The following is a 21975-nucleotide window of genomic DNA, read 5'->3' as shown; positions in this document are numbered from 1 at the left end:
ACTCCACCTATCCTCTCCTCTATCCCTCTTCTATCCGCCTCCCACTCTCTCCCTATTTATTTCGGAACCCCCTTCCCCTCCCCCTTTTCTGATGAAGGGTCTAGGCCCGAAACGTCAGCCTCTCTGCTCCTATGATGCTGCTTGGCCTGCTGTGTTCATCCAGCCCTGCACCTTGTTGTCTCGAATGCTGCTTTATTTGCTTTCTAGTGAATGCAAATGAGATTGATTCAAAAGAATTAGCTGCCCCAGCATGAAGACAGTACTTGAAGACAATAAAATCTAGACATCTAACTAATTCAAAAATTGATTTTAGTAGTTCTTTGGCTTATTCAATAATTTGAATTGTGTAACATAGGTAACAGTCAAGTGGAAACTTTATGATAAAAACTGAATTACTTAATTTAAATTAAGCACCTTTGAATTAAGAAAACTTAATCTACCTTCAAGCAAATAATTCAAAAATATAGCTTCTTAACGATCTTCAAACATCTAATCTGAAATGTCAGTTGGTTTCCTGCGTGTTCAATTATTTAGGCATTCAATTAACTTGCAATATTGTTCCCCAATTCATTGTAGTTGAAAAGTCTCTTGCTCAGCGCTGACGCAAAACGCTTCAGCAAATGAACAGGCACAATCATGTTTACATGTGGATCACATTACGGTCTCAAGAATGTCAATGATCCATCACACAGAATCTTCACAAGCATATGTTGACTGGGAAATAGTTTATTCTCCTTAAAAAGGCTTCATTTGTTTCTTGTTTTGTAAAAGGAATTCCCTATTTCTACCATAGAATCCCAGTTAATATCTGAAGTCCCAAATGTCACCTTGGCTCAGGAGTACACTTCCCTCTGAGTCAGCGGTTGTGTTGAAACCTCTACCTTAGATGAGATAACAAACTGTATGTTGGCGTCTTCAGGTGCTATAAGGGGTTTCCTTGCTGTCCTGGACAAGTTATTTATTCCTCAGCCAACTACAGTAACAGATGAACTAGATACACAGCTGTCTGTTCTTTGTAAAACCTTGCTTAGTACATATTGGTGCTGTGGTGGTCTATAATAACAACAGTGACTTAATTAAAAAAATAATTAATTGATCATACAGCTATTTGGGATACGATAAGGAAGTGAATTGGACCGCAAATGTTAGGTTTCTTAGTCCTTTTAAAGTTATTTTTGCAGAAGTGTAAACTCTGGCTATTTTATAGCATTTTGACAGTATTTCTATTAAATACATGTTGCATAAAAAGCAGTTCTGAAATACAAGTCATTAAAGGGAGAAGAAAACACCAACGCAGGAATCACTAAGCTTACTGCTCACCTACCTGTTCATGTTGGTAAGGGTCTGATCATAGGACTGTTCTCCAATTCGTTTGTTTCCAGAAAGATCACGACCACCACTTCCAGTGTATGTGAATTCATTACCCCTGTCCTATTAAGTTTAAAGTAACTCATCAGCTATAACAACTCCACTTAGTATTCAGTTTAATTCAACATGGTTGCTAAATTACAGCTCAGTTCATAATTACTGTTTTACATTGCAGGAAGCAAGAGATTTGGATTGATAATGCTTTGAACCGATAACACCCATTTCAACAATATTGTTAGGATCTTTCCATGCATGTACCCACTTTCTCAAACAAAATTAGAATCATTCCACAATAAATATTTGGGGGTCACACTAAGACAGCAATAGTGCATATGAGATTGACAGCAAGTTTGTAAATGAGTGAGAATGACAGTGTGCAGGTAGCAGTAGGGATATATGAGTGAAAATGTGAGACAGACTGCAGTGAGAGGAACAGTGTACCTGTGATGGGTGGTGAGCGAGCCTGTGAGCAAGAGTGCTTGTATGTAAGTGACAGAGGGTGTATATGTGAATGAATATGAATCCATGAATGAGTGTGTGAGTGAATAAGTGAAAGTGAGTAGCGTCCCTGAGAGTGTGCTTGAATGAGAGAGACTGCATGAGAAAACGTGTGTTACAGAGAGCGTATGCGATAAACAGCATGCACGTGAGACAGAGTACAAGAGGGAGTTTGTGAGACAGTGTGTGACAGACAGGGTATGTGAAACAGTGAGGTTTGTGAGAGAGACAGTATGTCAAAATGTATGTGTGAGAGGGAGAAAGAGACAGAGAACACTTTCTCTATTATCTACTCAGATATTGTTGTGCATCAATGCCCTATGGATTCTTTTAAGCTCCAAGATTAATAATCTATAGTTTCTTGCTTTAGCTACGTACCACTTCATCCTCGAAGCCACCAGCTAGCACCAGAGAGTAGGCTCCGTCATTACTTCGTCCATGAATCCCTCCAACATGTGGCCTGTGAACACCTGCTTCACTCACCTTGCAGCAATAAAGCATCAGATTTAAACAATTAAGAAAGGTCACATTGTCGAGTTATCCACAGATGAGCAGTAATTATCTTGAATTAGTCATTTCCCATTAACAGAACATAAAAATAGAAACAAAATCAGTGATATCTCAAAAAGGTCTCCCACTTATAGCATGAAATTTAATTTTAAACAATAATTAATCAGTCCATAAGATAGCTCACCTTCTGAATATTCCTGAATCATGAAGATTTATACTCTTATATTAAAACACTGAACAGGTTATATGGAAGACTACATCTTGTTAGTTAGGCAACCTACGACTCTGAAACTGTACCTAGGGGCAACTGTACAACAGCTGGAATGATCCTCAAACTCTTACGTACCAAGATGCCAGATGCAAGTGGTGATGCAAATACTTCTCCACCAAAACAACACATTTGAAGCATATTTTCCGCATAACCTTAAGGTAATTCAAAACTAAAAGTAGATTACCTACATAAGAGTTGCCTTCCTTCCAAAATATACTTCCTCAAAACTTCCCAGGAGTGTAGTTTAGCTTATGAAGTTTTGGGAAAACTGAAAGATAAGCTCATGCGAATAACAGCAACATTGTAGCCTAGTGGTGATAGTGTGATTTAGTATCTAAATCTATGCTGCTATAACATGCTGGAACCTGTGGCAGTGAATCCTTTGAAGAGGCAGAGAGAGAGAGAGAGAATAGACAAGGGGAACGCAGCAATTGGAATTCATGTAGCTTTCTAAAGCCTTTCAACTGGCTCCAATGCCAGTATATTTTTTCCTGAGGTAACAGGGTCAAAATTGTTCACAATATTCCAGGTGTGGTTTAACTAATTCCTTGTATAGGTTTAGAAGGACTCCCCTATTTTTATACTCCATTCCCTTTGAAATAATAGGCCAACATTCCATTTACCTTCCCCATTACTTACTGAACTTGTACAACCTTTTTGTGATTTATGCATGAGGATGCCAAAATCTGTTTTGCAGCTTTTTGTGGACTTTCTCCATTCAGATAATATTCAGCTTCTCTATTCTTCCTGCCAAAGTGTATAACCTCCTATTTCCCCACATTATATTCCATTGTCAAGTTTTTGCCCACTCATATAAACCTGTCTGTATCCCTCTGTAGACTCTTAGCATCTTTCTCATTATTTGCCTCCCCACCTATTTTATGTCATTGTCAAACTTGCCTAAAGTACATAATCACTAAAGTACCCCATCACTAATTCCCCATTACTTCACTACTTATAGGTTGAAATCCTGAAAATGATCCTGAAAATGATCCCAACTATTAGTTAGCCAATTGCACTTGAGGAACTCATTTCTTCACCCAGGGAGTGGTGAGAATACGAAACTCACTTTCAGTGAGTAGTTGTGGTGAATGGTATAGAAAGAGGATAAGCATAAGTGGGATAAAAGGAACACAAGATCACGCTAACAGAATTAGGGATGGGACTGGTCAGAGGCAGCTGAAGAGGAGCATTAGCAGAGGAATGGTCCATTACTGTGTTACATATTTGATAATAATTCTATTTAATCATGCCCATTCATTGTGATCCAAAGCTAAACTGAAATTAACCAACTTAAATTAATCACATCTTCGCCCGAACTATGCAATTGCAAGGATGGGCTACATATATAATTTATGAATGAATATTCTACCAAGCAAGTAATAAAACCCTATCAGGAACAAATACAGAAGTTGCTGGAAAAGCTCCGCAGGTCTGGCAGCATCTGTGAAGAAAAAATCAGAGTTAACACTTCCTCAGGTCACCAGACCCAAAACGTTAACTCTGATTTTTTTTTCTTTACAGATGTTGCCAGACTTGCTGAGCTTTTCCAGCAACTTCTGTTTTCATTCCTGATTTACAGCATCCGCAGTGCTTTCGGTTTTTAATAAAACCCTCTGCTTCATTCCACATCCTCCACATAACTGCAGAAGCCACTGAAATGAGGGAAGTTGGGATATAGAAGGAGCCAGAGATATTTTACCAGTTATTAGAGGTGAGCCATAAATGGTAGTGTCCAATGTTGTAGCCGTATCTAAGCAGTAACATTTAGTGACCGTGTGTGTCGACGTATCAGGTTGTACAAGCCTTAACCTGTTCCTTTTTCTTCCCCAAGGCCTTAGCAGTGTGGAAAACACTTAATCAGTCATTGGCTTTTCACCAATGAATTAGTCACTACTTTGCCTTGGTCCATTGCACGAAAAAAATGTAACAATTGAAAATGCCTATGCTGTTCTGGGAAAAAGATATCAATTTGAGGTTGTGCTAAAATATAAACAGTGGAAATGACATTCCATTTCTTACCTTGTGGCCATGCAGAAAACAATAAGATAATATCTGACCCAACTGAATCTGAGAAGAGATCTCAGATTTAAAATGCTAGGTGTACCCAAAGAAGCTTTTTGACATAATGTTTAACAAATTTAAATTTAGAAGATCTACAATTATAAGACAATAAGATGTAGGGGCAGAAGTAGACTGTTCAGCCCATTGAGTCTGCTATGCCATTTAATAAGATCATGGTTGATCTGGTAATCCTCAACTCCACTTTCCTGCCTTTTCCCCTTAACGGTTGAATTCCTAACTGAGTGAAAATCTATTGATCTCAGACTTGAATATACTTAAACCAGCCTCAAAAGCCCTCTGCGGAAAGAATTCTGCAGAATTACTACTGTATTGACTTGCTACGAAAAGAAACCTACAGAAACAGATATCCTTCATCTGCTTTATGCATTTCTCAAAGAGAGCTGAGTGAGGGAGATGTAACTCCAGGAAAATATACACTCAGCTTTCTAATATGCAAGCAGGGTCAAACTACAAAACTTTTTGAAAACTGACAACTCAAACAAAACAAAACTGAGAAATCAACCCAAATAAATGATTAGTACCAGAGACTGTTTCATAGCAACTAAATGAAAAAAAAAACCTCCTTAGTAGTTTGAATTTTAAAATCCTGTTTCTATTTAAAATTACATTTTGCAATTTGATTTGTTTCTCTATTAAAATTGAAACTTATTTATGTATCACAGGGAAAAAAAAAATCGCTACAATAGAAATGCAAGAAATGTGACCGGAATGTGTTATTATTTACATTGCCTCACTGCAGCTATCCATCCCCAAAGTCCAATCAGTTTTTCTGGAAGGGGCAAAAGGAAACTTTTACGGTTGTAGATCCAGGAATTTTTGAGCAGGGTTTGCAGTTCTCCATTAACAAACTAAGACCGGCATTAACACAGTACATGAGAAACAAACACAACTGAAGATATTTAGAGTGATGATGACAAATGATCAAAATGAAAGCTGCCAATGAAGAATCCTGTGGGCTTAATTCGTCACAGTTTTCAAATAACTGATTTACAATCAGACTTCAGCAAACAGTCCCTTTCAAGCCAAATGCAAATAGCTCACTGAAGAGGGGAAATCACCACAACATGAACTGGATAGAACTATGTTTTAAACCATCATGAAGCACAAATAGAAGATACTCCAAATAAACAGAATGTTTGTGACTGGTCTAATCAGTTAATAGAACACCAATGGACAAATCATAGAATGATAGAATCCCTACAGTGTGGAAACAGGCCCTTCAGCCCAACAAGTCCACACTGGTCTTCACAGCATCTCACCCAGTCCCATCCCCCTATAACCAACCTAATCTACGCATCCCTGAACACTATGGGCAATTTAGCATGACCAATCCACCTAGCATGCACACCTTTGGACTGTGGGAAGAAACCGGAGCACCCGGAGGTAACGCACACAGACACGGGGAGAATGTGCAAACTCCACACAGTCACCTGAGGGTGGAACTGAACCCTGGTCACTGGCAGCAGTGCTGAGCCACCGTGCTGCTCCGAATGTTATGGACATGTTTGAATCAACCTGTCACGACACACTTCTGGAGCAGATGGCACTTGAACCCAGGCCTCCTGGCTCAGAGGCAGGGACACTACCACAACAGGCCTCCATTCTGTGTTATAAACTCTATTAATGGATTAAAGAAATGAAAAAGGCATCAATCACTGGTGCAAAGCAATCAAAAAGCCACGTTTTCAATATCCAGCCCATCAATCAGAATATTTGCGTGTAATATTTGGCTTTCGCAATACAGACAGTGCTCTCTTTGTAAATGGCCTCCTCATATCTGCTCAGATGATTGTGGCCAGGAAAAACACTGAGTCAACAGAGTCTCTCATCTTGAGAAGAAATCCAGGAACCGATGGTTTTCAAGGAGCCAAACATAGCCAATCCCTAAACATACTGCTGTGCTGTACATCTCTGGTAAAACACTGAGTGTAATCTTATAATCCAGATTCTAGCATACAAACTGGTGATGAGGACAAGTTTAAATTGAGCATCCTGCATAAAAACTGTGCTCTGTGAAATTAAACTGAAGATTTACATTGCATGGGAGTATAGACACATGGAATCCTTTCAACACATGTTGAAGTGTAGTCACCTTGAGAAGTTGTTTCATAACAATAACCCAAATTTATGTTTCACTTTTAATGAAATAAAGCAACCCAAGCCACTTACAGGAGCATTATAAAACAAGGTATGACACCAAGCCACATAAGGAGTTAACAGTTTGACGTAAGGTTTTAAGTGTCTTAACAAAAATGAGAGTTTACTTACAAATTAGGGGCAGGGCTAGACTATTCAGCCCCTCCAGCCTGCTCCAACATTCAATAAAATCCTGATGTCTGATGTGAATATGGACTTAAGTTTACATTCCCGTCTATTCCGATAACCTTTAGTTCCCTTCTTAATCCAGAATTTATTTATCTCTACCTTAATAATATTCAATGAATTGGTCTCCACCAATTTTGAAGACAGCTCCCTAGATAATTGACCTTTAAAGAAAAATTTCCAATGTTTATCTTAGAAGGGAGATCTTTAAACTGGATCCTCCAGACTCTCCCATAAGGAGAAATACCCTTTCAACATCCACCCTGAAAAGTCCTCTCAGGATCTTATATGATTCAAAAATCACCTTCTCATACTTCTAAACTCCAATGATAACAGATGAACCCATGGGCTCTTGTGGTGCAGTGGTAGTATCCTCACCCCTAAGTGAGGAGGCAGGAGTTCAAGTCCCACCTGCTCCATGTAATAACTTAAATATATCCCTCTGCAAACTCTTATGTCTTCTTCGTAACTTAGCTTCATAACCAATTTTGCATTATCACAAATGTAGCAAGAATACATTTGGTCTCTTCACAAAATCTGATAGTAAATAGTTGATGCCCTAGCATTGTGTTTTCCATACAATCCATACAGTGTGGAAACAGACTATTCGGCCCAACATGTCCACATCGACCCTCTGAACACCATCCCACCCAGACTCATCCACCTACCCTTTCCCTGTAACCATGGCTAATGCAACTAACCTATATATCCCTGAACACCATGGGCAATTTAGCATGGCTAATCCACCAAGCCGCACATCTTTGGACTATGGAAGGAAACCCATGCAGATACAGGGAGAATGTGCAAACTCCACACAGACAGTTGCCCGAGGGTAGAATTGAACCCGGATCCCCGGTGCTTTGAGGCAGCAGTGCTGACCACTGAGCCACCGTGCTGCCCTTTCACCTGATCACCTTTGGCAATATATTTACATTGTAATGATCTAAAATAAGCCATTTCTGCATGTTTTCTGTCAGGTCACCAATCCTCTATCCAAGCTAGTATCTTACCACCTACCCCATGAGTTCCTATTTAGCAAAATAACCTTTAATGTGGTACCTTGTCAAATGCCTTCTAGATATCTCAGTAGTGCATATGCACAGGTTTCCCTCCATCCACGTTGCTTGTTACTTCCTCAAAGGGCTTGAATAGATCAGTTAAACATGATTTCCCTTTCGCAAAATAATGCTGACTCTGATTACACTCAAACTTTCTAAAAACCTCACTATATTCCCCTTAATAAAAGATTCTAGCATTTGCCTCTGACAGATGTTCAGCTGACGGGCTTGTAATATGCTTCTTAATGTTTCCTTTCTTTCTTGAAAAAAAGAGTTGTATTTGCTAGTTTCCAATTCATGGGTACTTTCTAGGATCTAATAAATATTGGAAAATTAAAACCAACCCGTTTTATAATTTTAAGGGTCACTTTTTTTTAAGTCAATAATGTTAAATTCATCAGAACTTAAAGACATGTCAGCTTTTAATTGTAATAAGCTTCGCAGGATCCCTTCTCTGGCAATTGAAATAGCTTTAAGCTCCTCACTTTCACTTCTTGATTCATAACTGTTTCTGTTTCTGGGATGGCATTGTATCCTTACACTGCAGAAGTTTAAATATCTGTTGTTAACTTCATTCGTAATTTCTTAATTTTCCATCATTAATTCCCCAAACTCAATCTCTAAAGGACTATTGACACATTTCACTTAAGTACTAGTAGAAACTCTTTTTTTTTACTTCTAAATAGTTTTCTCTTGTTTTTTCACTTCTCGTTCCTTATAATTTTCAAAGTCAACCTTTGCTTTTTTAAAATATATTCTACTGAATCTTCTGACTTACCACTACTTTTCATGGAATTGATTGCTTTTGGTAAAAAAAAATTCATTTTTCTAATCGGCTATGGCCCTGCAACCCTCCCAAAAATCTATATTCTCCCAACTCTGGCCTCTTAACATCCATTTCTTAACATAACTGTTCTGCTATTGGTGTCTGTGGCTTCACCTGCCTTGGTTCCAATATGACAGTGTGGAATGCTTGGAACTGCATGGTAAAATAGGGCTGAGTCAGCACGGCTTGGTCAAGAGGAAGTCATGCCTGACAAATCTGTTAGAATTCTTTGAGGAAGTAATGAGCAAGTTAGACAAAGGACAGCCAGTGGACACGATCTATTTGGATTTCCAGAAGGTCTTTGCCAAGGTGCGCATAGGTGGCTGCTAAATAAAATGAGATCCCGTGGTGTTAGGGGCAAGGTACTGGCATGGATACAGGATTGACTGATAGGCGAAAGGCAGAGAATAGGGGATGAAGAAGTCTACTAGTGGAGTTCTAGGGGGTTTCTCATTTGGATCACAACTATTCACATTATACATTGACGATGTGGACGAAGGAACCCAGTGCATTGTTGCTAAGGTTGCAACTGACACAAAGATAGGAGGAGGGACAGGTAGTGTTGAGGAAGTGGGGAGATTGCAGAAGGATTTGGACAGGCTAAAGGGTGGTTAACGAAGTGGCAAATTGAATACAATGTGGGTAAATGTGAGATTATGCACTTTGGTAGGAAGAATAGAGGAGTAGACTATTTTCTAAATGGGGAAAGGCTTCGGAAATATGAAGCACAAAGGGACTTGGGAGTCCTAGTTTGGGATTTTCTTAAAGTTACCATGCAGGTTCAGTTGTCAATTAGAAATGCAAATGCAATGTTAGCATCCATCTCAAGAGGGCTGGATACAAGCGCAGAAATGTACTGAGGATGCTGTATAAGGCCCTGGCTATACCACACTTGGAATATCATGAGCAGTTTTGAGACCCATATCGAAGGAAGGATGGCCTGGCATTGGATGGGGTCCAGAGGAGGTTTACAAGAATGATCCTAGGATGAAGGGCTTGCTACATGAGGAGGTTGAGGTCTCTGGCTCTGTACTCAATGGGAGTTTAGAAGGATGAGAGGGAACTGATTGAAGCTTACAGAATACTGAGAAGCCCAGATAGACAGGATGTGGAGAACATGTTTCCACTCGTAGGAGAAAATAAGACCTTAGGGCACAGGCTCAGAATGATGGGACAATCCTTTAGAACTGACATGAGGAGGAATTTCTTCAGCCAGAGGGTGGTTAATCTGTGGAACTCATTGCTGCCGAGGGCTGTTAAGGCCAAGTCTCCGTGTGTATTTTAAAACAGAAATAGATAGGTTTTTATTTTGTAAGGGGATCAAAGGTGACAGGAAGAAGGCAGGGGAATGGAGTTAAGGAACATATCAGCCATGATTGAAAGGCAGAACAGACCCAAATGACCTAATTCTGCTCCAATATCTTATGTTCTTAAGTTCTAGAATTCCCTCCATAAATCTCTCTGCCTCTCTGTATCTCTTTCTATCTTAGCCTAAGATCTATCACATTAAGTATTTCCCTACCTGAACCAGTATTAATTCTAATTGAATAGTACTCCTGTATAAAAGCCTAGTGTGCTTTTCAATGATAAAGGTAAATAAAAATGGATGTTTGATGACCGGCATTGACATGGTGAATGGGGGCCTCTTTCCACGTGGTAAAACCTCTATGACTCAAATCATTGTTGTGTAGGTAGAAGAAGTGATAAGTTAAAACTGAATTTCACCAGTGCCTCAATGTCCAAAGGGTGACCAGCTGCTGTCAGGGCCAGGGTGGGGGTGGGAAAGCTACCACAGACAAGAGGGGGCTAAGGACTGAAGACTACTGTACTCTAGTAGACGATGTATGTTTATCATGCTTCGATTAGTGTGGTCACAGTGCTGCGGTTGCGGAAGAAGTGTTTTTATAATTTGTGAGAGATATGGGGGCATCACTTCAGGATGACAAGTTCCTCCCAGGACTTCAGTCAACTGCAATATAGAACACTGGTAACTGCTGGTGAATCAAAATAGCAGAGGTAAGAACTGCACTCATTCCAAATTGGGGTCAATGCTTCCATCATTCCTGATGTCTGTGAGCTGCTTACATCATCGAACAGCACTTCTGTAATAACAGAGGTGGCACAGCTGCTTTAGTCTGACTCCCTGTGGAATCCTCGAGGGCACCATCTGAACTGAATAAAATTCACTCTTAATGTCTAGGACCACGATTGCTGGTGAAATCCCGTAAAAGATGCTGGCTAAAATAGTGAGATTATTTCAAAGCATGTTGACGGTGTGAAATGGAATTGGATAGTCAGCAATTAAAGCTCCTGCCTAATTTCCCTTTTCATTGAGCCAGTCGCAACAAACTAGATCTAACAGCTATTTACAGACTGCTGGATGGTGAAAATGATCCTGGCTTCGGTAGTATAAACATTGGATTTAATAATGCACCACCTTCTTTTGGCTCTCCAGTTAGCACAGTTTAGTCCTAGACAGCTTGCAATCCACCACATGCAGAAGGACAGCCTCTTCCAACAGAGAAGCTTCACTAGAAATGAGCTCTTATCTAATTCCAGATGACCAACGTAGGGATGTGCCCAGAAACATAGCAGGAAGCTTGGTTAAAATCAGTCATCAACCCATCAATCTGATGTTACAAGGCAACTTTCATATCAGGCTTTTGCAAACAACTGCAATCAACCAAACTCTATGTAAGGCAGCTTAATGGCTCAGTACTCCAAATCAGCTGATAACAATGCAACCAATTTGTTCTGAGCCACAATACCAGAGGTGTACACCAATCAAATTAAGATATTTTGAACATTTCCTTACACGTGGAACCCACTATAAACAGTTATATTGTACATGGAATTCCCCTCACCTAAACAACATGACATTCAGAACAAGGAACAAAGCTACCTACGAAATTTTACCGAGATATGAAAATATCCATCATCCCAAGAAATTTAACACATGTACCATAGGCAATGTTTCAGTGACGGGACAGCACACCCAACAATTATAATAGCAGCATGAGATCTCAGATCTCCATTACTGTCTCACAATGATTTCAAAGCCAAAAAAATTGGCAGATGTTTTCAGACATTCATAGAATCAACAAATCCCTACAGTGCAGAAAGAAGCCATTTGGTCCATCGAGTCTGTGCTGACCCTCAGAACAGCATCCCACCCAGACCTAGCCCCCTCCCCTATCTCTGTAACCCTGCATTTACCACAGTTAACCCACCTAGCTTACACATCCCTGGACATGTAAGATCATTTAGCACGGTTAGTCCACCTAACATGCACATCTTTGGACTGTGTTGATCATCGAAGCCGCAATGGAACACTGAGCTTTGACACAAATGTTGCATTGCACTGTTTTTGCTAGGTAACATTAAAAGGGAACATTTGTCTAGCATTAACCTCTAGAAATTGTAATTTCCAGGAAGCAGTGTTCTCATTTCCTCCCAGAAAGCTGAACTTTGTGGAGGTTCACTCCTCAGGTGTACCAATACATTTTGTTCTTTGCAATAGATAGAGAATTTTAGAGCAACATTTCCATACCATGATTGTTAAAATGAGAAAGTTCCAGATCCTGTTAGAAAATTCAACATTAACCTGAAAGATCATGATTTGCTAATAAGGTTGGGGGCAGAATTGTACTGAAGAATAGGAATAGTAATTCTGTCCTGTGCTTCAGCGTGTGACGTGTCAAATTTGAAATATCTGGAAGACTTTGCAAGCATTAAATGTTAATTTTCTTCTTTTAAAAAAAGATTTTGAATTAGAAAAGTGCCATGGTGTAACGTGTAGTTGTATTCTTCCTACAAACTGAATATAGGATAGGATAGAATAGCCGGGGTGACGTGGCGGCCCGGAGGTTAGCACTGCTGCCTCACACACCAGGGATCAGGTTCGATTCCGCCCTCGGGCAACTGTCTGTGTGGAGTCTGCATATTCTCCTCGTATCTGCGTGGATTTCTGTGGGGTGCTCCTGTTTCCTCAAACAGTCCAAAGATATGCAGGTTAGGTGGATTGGCCATGCTAAAGTGTCTATAGGGTTACATGGATTGAGTAGTGGGGGTGGGTCATATGCAGTGCTCTTTGGAGGGTTGCTGTGACCTCGATGGGCTGAATGGCCTGCTTCCACACTGGCGGGTTTCTATGATTCTATGACTCAACTTGCACTTATAGGTTGCACTTCCTTTACAAAATGCATTTATAAAATTCTGAATCTTGTGTCTAAATTAAAATTAACAATGTATGTTATGCTGAGAAGTGAAAAAAAACCCAAATGAATGCTGCTACGTACCTGAACTCTGAACTTCCACATTGTGCCAACAGGAGTGCCAGGAATGGGACCATAATGGTTGGAAGGAACTATTGTGCATTCCTTTGTGCGACCAACGCAGGCCATACCCTGAATGACAACATTGATTGATGAAAGGTATATTAATAACCCAACTGATACTTACAGATGACACCACAATTGAATGTGCGTGCACTCTACTGAAATGGACAAATGTACCTACCTTGCCCCAGTCTCTCTGACTTGCAGTGCTGGCAGATGGCATCTTGGCCTTCTTCTTACTTTCTTTCAGTTTTTCCCCTGCTCGCACGACTTCACTTGTATCATTCTTACAGGAGGGGCAATACCTACAAATACACAATTTTCCAGGCTTTAGTGAAATAATCCAAGTTCACAAATCATTTCTAAAACCAGCGATTGAACCCGAACAATGAAATTTGACACAATATAGCAATAGTGCAACTAAATACCGGACAGCATTAATCACCTCAAATTAACTCATGGTACATTAACAACAACTCTTCTAAGGAAGGGTCACCGGACCCAAAACGTTAACTCTGTTTTCTCCTCCACAGGTGCTGCCAGACCTGCTGAGCTTTTCCAGCAACTTTGTTTTTGTTCCTGACTTACAGCATCCGCAGTTCTTTTGGTTTTTAAAATTATTAAATTAAAATTAACATTAAACCTGATCAACATTTAATATCAAAAACAATGGCATTAAAGACGCATAAAATCTTCACAAATAATTTATAAGGCATTGTGCTTTCAGGTTCAATCATAAAGTTCATTCCATTTTCCCAAAGGCTTTAATTTTCTTAAAGCCTTGAAAAATAATAGAGGGGACAGAGAAGTAACTTGTGTTTGACCCACTCCTGGAATTTGTTCGAGCAGTTATGTTTAGGGAAAGGCTGACTTTTCTCAACCAGTTCTCCGGATGGGCTAGTTTAGATTGGGATTTCAATGCAAGTAACATCATTAGCAGCAGGATTAGGCCACTTGGCAAACTACTCCACTGCTCAACAGATGACTGCACTGAATTACAAAGTTCGCAGTGCAGTCAACTCTATTGTACTATATGAAAGCTCAAACTTTAGCAAACTCATGATTGTTGTTTGCAAGCAGACCAAAGAATATACCATCCAACAAGCCTACTAGGAATCAACTGAAGGTTGCCCATCATCTTTCCACAAGGAGAATAGTTTTAAGAGGGACTTCTCTTTACACAGACAGGCTGAAGTTAAAACCAACCTCAAAACTGATGGACTTGAACTGGGGCGGGGGGGCACCACTTGGAAATTGGCAGGTGGCTCAAAAATTGGCCGAGTGTGGATAATGTAGAGGATAACTGTAAGCTCCAAAGTGATGTAGGTGGGTTGGTGGAGCAGGCAGGAGAGTGGCAGATGGAGTGAAAAGTTTACAAATTCACCACTTAGGTACACTTAGCGCCATCTTAGGTACAAAGGTACCTAGGTACAGGATCTTAGGAATAAATTAGAAAAATAAAGAAATAAAAAGTTCAGCATTACAGTCCTTCAAGCAGATCACACTGGGCCTCACCTCCAGTCTGCGCTGAACTCAACTATTCTCGCTGCTGCCGATTGAGGCTGCCTGTTCTCTCCACTGCCGATTGAGGCTGCCTGTTCTCTCCACTGCCAACTGAGGCTGCCTGTTCTCTCCACTGCCGATTGAGGCTGCCTGTTCTCTCCACTGCCAACTGAGGCTGCCTGTTCTCTCCACTGCCGACTGAGGCTGCCTGTTCTCTCCACTGCCAACCAAGGCTGCCTGTTCTCTCCACTGCCAACCAAGGCTGCCTGTTCTCTCCACTGCCGATTGAGGCTGCCTGTTCTCGCTGCTGCCTCGGGCTGCCTGTTCTCTCCACTGCCAACTGAGGCTGCCTGTTCTCTCCACTGCCAACCAAGGCTGCCTGTTCTCTCCACTGCTGATTGAGGCTGCCTGTTCTCTCCACTGCTGATTGAGGCTGCCTGTTCTCTCCATTGCCGATTGAGGCTGCCTGTTCTCGCTGCTGCCTCGGGCTGCCTGTTCTCTCCACTGCCTACTGAAGCTGCCTGTTCTCGCTGTCACAGATGCTGGGGCACCTCGCTCTCTGCCACACTGGGCTAACTCTTCTCCACGCTGATCTCCTCCATGCTACAAACTCACTCTCCATGGAAGCTAAGTAGATTACAGTAAGAAAAAAAGTAAAAGCTGATGGAACAGATGAACTCTGGGCAGGAGCCTGAACACTGTGCTGCTACGCTACTCTGCTGCCATCTTGCAGTCCAACAGGTCAAACAGTAAACGCAAATACAGAATAAATGGGAATATACAGAGAAGGGTAGCTGAAGTGACAGATCTTGGCGTGCAGGCCCAAAAACTAGCTGTGTAGGTAGATAAGTTTGTAAAGAAGGCATATGGAATGCTCTCCCTCATTGGCAAAAGTGTAGAATACAACAGTAGGGTAATAATGATGAGACTGTACAAGACACTGGTGAGGTCACAACTGGAAAATTATGGACAGCTTTGGTCACCACAATAAAGGAAGGATGAATTGCTCTGGAGACAGTGCAAGGGAAGATTTATTGGCATATTGCCAGGGCTGGAGAATTGTAGCCATGGAGGAGAGACTGGAGAGGTCAGGGGTTGTTTTCCTTAGATCAGAGAAGTCTGTGAGGCAACATGAATGAGGTACACAAAATTGACAGTAGACAGGAAGAACCTGTTTTCCTTTGCAGACAATTCAAAAACCAGGGGTCATCAATTCAAACTAAGTGACAGAAGAATGAGAGGGGGCATGAGGAAAAACTTTTCTAAGCAGAGGGTAGTGGGTGTCTGGAATTTGCTGCCCGAGTCGGTGGTGGATGCAGAGACCCTAAACTCTTTCAAAAAGTATCTGGATGCCCCTTTGTCTGCTGTAACATTCTTATGGTTTCTAGGGTCAGTGCTCAGAAAGTGATTTAATGTATTAGTCTGTCAGTCAGCCTCTCTAAGAACCTGTGGGAAAGTGGTCTAAATGCTCCAAGAGTAATTTATTCCATTTACAAATTCACAAGAAGAGTCCATGTTAGAAAAAGCAACGATGAATTCCTTCTTTAAAAAAAAAAAATGCTTTAATAATGGATGCTGCACATATACAAATTGAGAAACGATTAACAGATGATTCTGTTAATCATCTGTTCTCTCCACTGCCAACTGAGGCTGCCCGTTCTCTCCACTGCCAACTGAGGCTGGTCAGAGCAATGAGAGCTAAATTTCAGATAAAATGGTTTGTCAGGCTGGAAACTGAAAGGCAAACAAATATTTTAGTAGATTTAGGAGTAAACAGATGGGAAACAATGTATTAGTAGAAGAACATTAGCAGAGGTAACATGATATAACTAAAGAATGCACAAATAGCTAGGAAAATAAGAAAAAGTCATGCAGGAGACACACACAAGGACAAAGGCAAGAAAATTGAGATTTGGAGAATTAGGAAATCCTACAGTTGTAGTAGGTTAGAGATGAAACACAGGAGGTTACTACAATAACATAGGCAAGAATAAGTTCAGCCAGGACTAGAAGGGTGGGGCCCAGAAATCAACCCGGCAAAGGAATTGGACATTCACTGTGAAAGGGAGACAGATGGTTGGGAAACAACAATTTGAAATTGTTCAATTGGTAGATGACATCATAAGAATTATAGACAGAAATAAGGGAGCAGGAGGTGAGATAAGTAATAGTCAAGTTACATCCACTGGCTCACTGCCTCCTCCAATATGAGAATTTCAGAATCCTTTGTCATCATTTTGTGTATAGTATTATGCTACTCTCTACTTTCGTAAATGTTCTATGTTGCACGTGGCACTATGTGCATTACCCTTTTCCGATACTAGTCGACAATGTACCTCCCTCTTTCTGTATTGTCAGTTGTTTAGCCTTCAGTGTGTATATCCCTGCATTGAGGAATCTCTTTTTTTTAAATTTCCCTCTTCTATTACCATGGCTTACTTCTGCTCTTAATTCTGCTGCATCTTCACCTTCCTGTCTCTCACAGCATGGGAAGTCAAGGTGAAATTCCTCTTCAGACATACACAAGTAAAATTCAGAAGCAGTAATGGCATAAGTGCTACCATTATAGCTGTAACTACAAATCATTTGCAGATTTTATTAGTACAGAAAAAGCCAAAAAAGCTGTTCTTGCTGATAAATCTGCACAATACAACTGGCCAAAACACAGCTTTCACACTCAGTAAATTGTGGTTTTAGTTAAAATCAGAATAAGACCTAAATTGTCACCAGTGATGATGAATGAGCCCCAAAGAATCTCCTGTTTGTCCCTCGCAACATCCCAAAATAAATAAATAAATAAATAACTAAGAAGATTACCAGTCCTCATCATCTGGTATCTTGCTGAGGGGTGGGTTCAGGCAGTATATGTGATAGGCCATATTACACTCATCACACAACAGCTGCATATCCGGATCCTGCTTTCCACCACATAATCGACAGGCGCAAAATCTGCATTCTTTCTCAGGATCCGCCTTGCAGTATTTACATTCAGGGCCGCTCTTCCCTGGAGAGGGGGAGGGGAGAAAAAGGGTATGGGAACAAAAACAATTTCTTGAATATAGCACCATCCACCAGGGTGACTGAATGCTCTGCTTAGTTCTCCCCATGCAGGAGCAGGCACCTACTTTTAAATTGTCCGTCAGCTAGTGTTATCGGATCGGCTCCAGGTCCCTCAATCTTGTATATTTCATCCAAAAATGGTATCTTGCAGTCACCTATCATATCTAGTGGGCCACTGTAAAAGAAAAAAAAGCTATAAGTTTACTGAGGCATTCAAAATTCACTCAGGGCTTTTACAGAAGCCCTTAGATATGTAATAAGGGACATATTTCATGCATGCACGCAATTAATCAGTGCTGCTGTTTTCTCATCTGTAACAATTCCATCACAGTCTGAAGATAGAAGTTAAAGAAAGAAGTTAAAAAGTATTTCTCTTCAAAACTAACAACAAAAATTTCCCATTCACGCAAATGCACTTCAAGCTACTGCCTCTCAATGTAATTTTTTCCTCACAAAATTCAAGAATTTCAAAAAGGTTGCCCTCTGATGTTGCTATTCATAATATTCCCTAATACAGTCAGTGTCTAAGTAGAATAAATAAACTTGTTATGCCAAAGGAGGTAGCCCTTACTCAAGGTTTCCAATGCTTTTTAAATGTGCATAATGTAACATTGAGGCTAGATGAAAATTCTGAATTTACCTGAGTAAATCAATCATGAAGGATATGTTGCGCTATTCTGTAACAGTCTAATAAATCTCTCAAACCATTAATTCAAAAAATGTCAGAGACTGGTTAAGTCTTATATTTTTTTTTAAAAGTGTTGAATAATACTTAGCTAGCTGAAAAGATTCAAAATGCTGTCACCTTGAATGATAATGAGTAGACCATACGAACGTAATAATTAGGTGCAAAAACAGGCCATTTGGTCCCTCGGGCCTGCCCTGGTCATTTAGCAGGAGCATGGGTGATCTGTTGTAACCTCAAATTCCCTTACCTGGCTATCCCAATAGCATTTTAACTCCCATGTTAGTTAAGAATCTATGTACTCTGACTAAATAATATTCAATTACCCCTCTGGCACTGATTCCTGAGGAACAGGATTCCACACAATCATGAGGGAAGGCCTTTATTCTAAAGCTTTATCTCCTGGTTCCACTCTCTCCTACAAGACGAAACATCCTTTCAGCATCTGCCAAGTTAAGTGCCCTTAAGATCATTTATGTTTCAATAAGATCGCCGCTTAGTCTTCTAAACTCCAAATGAATGCTGCAACAAACTGCAACCTTTCCTCCAAACAAAACCCCTCATGTCACAAATCGTTGAATGAACCTTTTCTATTCTACTTCTAATGCAATTATGTTGTTTCTTAATTAAGGAGATCAAATCTGTACACTGTATTCCAGATGTGGCCCTGTACAATTGTAACAATCCATTCCTACTTTTAATTCATTTCCTTTGGAATAAATAATTCCTTTTCCCTTCTTAATCTCTTGCTTCAACTGCATGCTCATCTTTTTGTACTTCATGTATCAGGACACCCAGATTTCTCTGCATCTCAAAGTCCTTAATCTAACATAATATGCTGCTTTTCTGTCCTTCCTGCCAAAGTGGACAAGTTCACATTTTCACCCACAATACACCATCTGACAAATTTTTATCTACCTACTTAACCTATCTAAATCTCTCCTTGTGGAATCAGCAAATTTAGCATCAAGTGGCTTCATCCAAGCCAATGATATATACTATAAATAGTAAAAGCCCCAGCACTGATCCCGGTGGCAATCTATATCTTATCAACCTGAAAATGATCTATTTTTGCCTACATTCAGCTCCCTGTTAGCTAACCTGTTAGCTCTATCCAAGCTAAGGATTCTGGGTAATCCAAGATGGGGGATGGAAAAAAATTGTGGCTGTAAGAGCTGCTCCTTTTTTGAGGTATTTTCAGTGCTGGAGCTTATTCCCTTGAATTCTAGGAGCCGTAATTACAGTTTTATAAGCTGTTGCATTATTTAGGAACTCTGGGAGGAAAGAAAGATCAAAACAACGACACTTTAAAAAGGAGGAAGACAGACAAAGTCCCACATGGGCAGTGAATCAAATGGAGAAATAAACCTGCACTGCTGTCTGACCCAGCAGTGAACCTGCTCAGCTGACTGTTCTGCTGTCTGATTTCAAGTATCGGTAGACGTCGGAGTTTGTCTAAGAAAAGATTAACAAACTGTGAAATTCACAGCTGACCTTGGAGAAACCAGTGTGGGAGTGTTCACAACAGGGGAGCAGCTAAGTGGTTTTTTAAAGTGTAATCTTACTGTTTGTTTTTTGTAAATCTACAGAAGTAAATATGGGATATTGTAGCAATTACAGAGATGTGGCTCAGGAATAGATCTGGCAGCTTAATGTTCCAGGGTATAGATACTATAGGAAGGATAGAAAGAGAGGAAAGAGAGGAGGGGAGTGGCATTTTTGATTAGAGATAACATTATGGCTGTACTTAGGGAGGATACTCCTGGGAATAAATTCAGGGAAATTATTTTGATGGAATTGAGAAATAAGAAACGGGTGATCGCCTTTTGGGATTGTACTATAGAAATTCCAATGGTCAGCGGGAAACTGAGAAACAAACCTGTAAGGAGATCTCAGTTATCTGAAAAAATAATAGGGTGGTTACGGTAGGGGATTTTAACATTCCAAACATAGATGGGGACTGCCAGAGTGTTAAGGGATTGGATGGACAGGAAATACATTCAGTGTGTACAAAAAAATTTTCTGATTCAATATGTGGATGTACCTACTGGAGAAGGTGCAAAACTTGGCCTACTCTTGGGAAATAAGGCAGAGCAGGTGACTGAGGTGTCAGTGGGGAGCACTTTGCAGCCAGTGACCATAAATCTATTAATTTTAAAATAGTGATGGAAACGGAAAGACTGGGTCTAAAAGTTAAAAGTCCTAAATTGGAGGAAGGCCAATTTTGATGGCATTAAGCAAGAACTTTCAAAAGTTGATTGGGGGCGGATGTTTGCAGGTAAAGGAATGACTAGAAAATGGGAAGCCTTCAAAAATGAGATAACCTTAGTCCAGAGACAGTATGTTCCTGTTAGGGTGAAGGGCAAGGCTGGCAGGTGTAGGGAATGCTGGATGACTAGAGCAACTGAGGTTTTGGTCAAGACAAAGAAGCAAGCATACATCAGGGATAGACAGCAGGGATCGAGTGAATCCCTAGAAGAGTATAAAGGCAGTAGGAATATGCTTAAGAAGGGAAATCAGGAGGGCAAAAAGTGAACATGAGGCAGCTTTGGCAAGTAGGATTAAGGAGAATCCAAAGGGATTCTACAAATACATTAAGGACAAAAGGGTAACTAGGGACAGAATAGGGCCCCTTAAAGATCAGCAAGGACGCCTACGTGTGGAACCACAGGAGATGGGGGAGATACTAAACGAATATTTTGCAAAAGTGTTTACTGTGGAGAATGATATGGAAGATATAGAACGTGGGGCAATAAATAGCGATATCTCGAAAAGTGCCCATATTACAGAGGTGGCGGTGCTGGACTGCTTAAAATGCATAAAGGTGGATAAATCCCCAGGACCTGATGATCTAGAACTCCATGGGAAGGTACAGAAGTGATTGCTGGGCCCCCTGCTGAGATATTGGTATCATTGATAGCCACAGGTGAGGTGCCAGAAGACTGGAGGTTGGTTAACGTTGTGCCACTATTAAGTTGTTGCAGGGAATCCTGAGCGGCAGGATTTATATGTATTTGGAAAGGCAAGGACTGATTAGGGATAGTCAACATGGCTATGTGCGTGGAAATCATGACTCACTAATTTAAGAGTTTTTTGAAGTAACAAAGAGGACTGATGAGGGCAGAGCAGTGGACGTGATCTATATGGATTTCAGTAAAGCGTTCGACAAGGTTGCTCATGTTAGACTGGTTAGAAAGGTTGGGTCACGTGGAATACAGGGAGTACTAGGCATTTGGACACAGAACTGGCTCGAACATAAAAGGGTGGTGATAGACCGTTGCTTTTCAGACTGGAAGCCTGTGACCAGCGTGTGCCACAAGGATCGGTGCTGGGTCCTTTGCTTTTCATTATTTATATAAATGAGTTGGATGTGAACGTGGAAGGTACAGTTAGTAAGTTTACTGATGGCACCAAATTCGGAGGTTTGGTGGATAGTGAAGAAAGTTGCCTCA

The 21975-nt window shown here is 40.6% G+C and overlaps 1 protein-coding gene across 1 annotated transcript in view; it reads right to left on the bottom strand.

Annotated features, from left to right (window-relative positions):
• The window catches only part of LOC109915789 (E3 ubiquitin-protein ligase UHRF2-like), a 29848-nt gene extending 11806 nt beyond the window's left edge, over positions 1 to 18042 (bottom strand). Inside the window, exons 1-6 of the mRNA XM_048594957.1 lie at positions 17904 to 18042; positions 17596 to 17782; positions 13457 to 13580; positions 13237 to 13344; positions 2245 to 2349; positions 1325 to 1431 (exon numbers count right to left, since the gene is read on the bottom strand). Coding sequence (XP_048450914.1) covers positions 1325 to 1431; positions 2245 to 2349; positions 13237 to 13344; positions 13457 to 13580; positions 17596 to 17782; positions 17904 to 18000 — 728 coding nt within the window. The 5' untranslated portion in view covers positions 18001 to 18042. The remainder of the gene's footprint in view (positions 1 to 1324; positions 1432 to 2244; positions 2350 to 13236; positions 13345 to 13456; positions 13581 to 17595; positions 17783 to 17903) is intronic.
• Positions 18043 to 21975: the final 3933 nt, after the last annotated feature.

This window comes from Rhincodon typus, chromosome 3, assembly GCF_021869965.1.
Source record: "Rhincodon typus isolate 14 chromosome 3, sRhiTyp1.1, whole genome shotgun sequence".
Lineage (NCBI taxonomy): Eukaryota > Metazoa > Chordata > Chondrichthyes > Orectolobiformes > Rhincodontidae > Rhincodon > Rhincodon typus.
The sequence above is the reverse complement of the archived record's forward strand: the minus strand, read 5'-3'. Positions and strand labels throughout refer to the sequence as shown.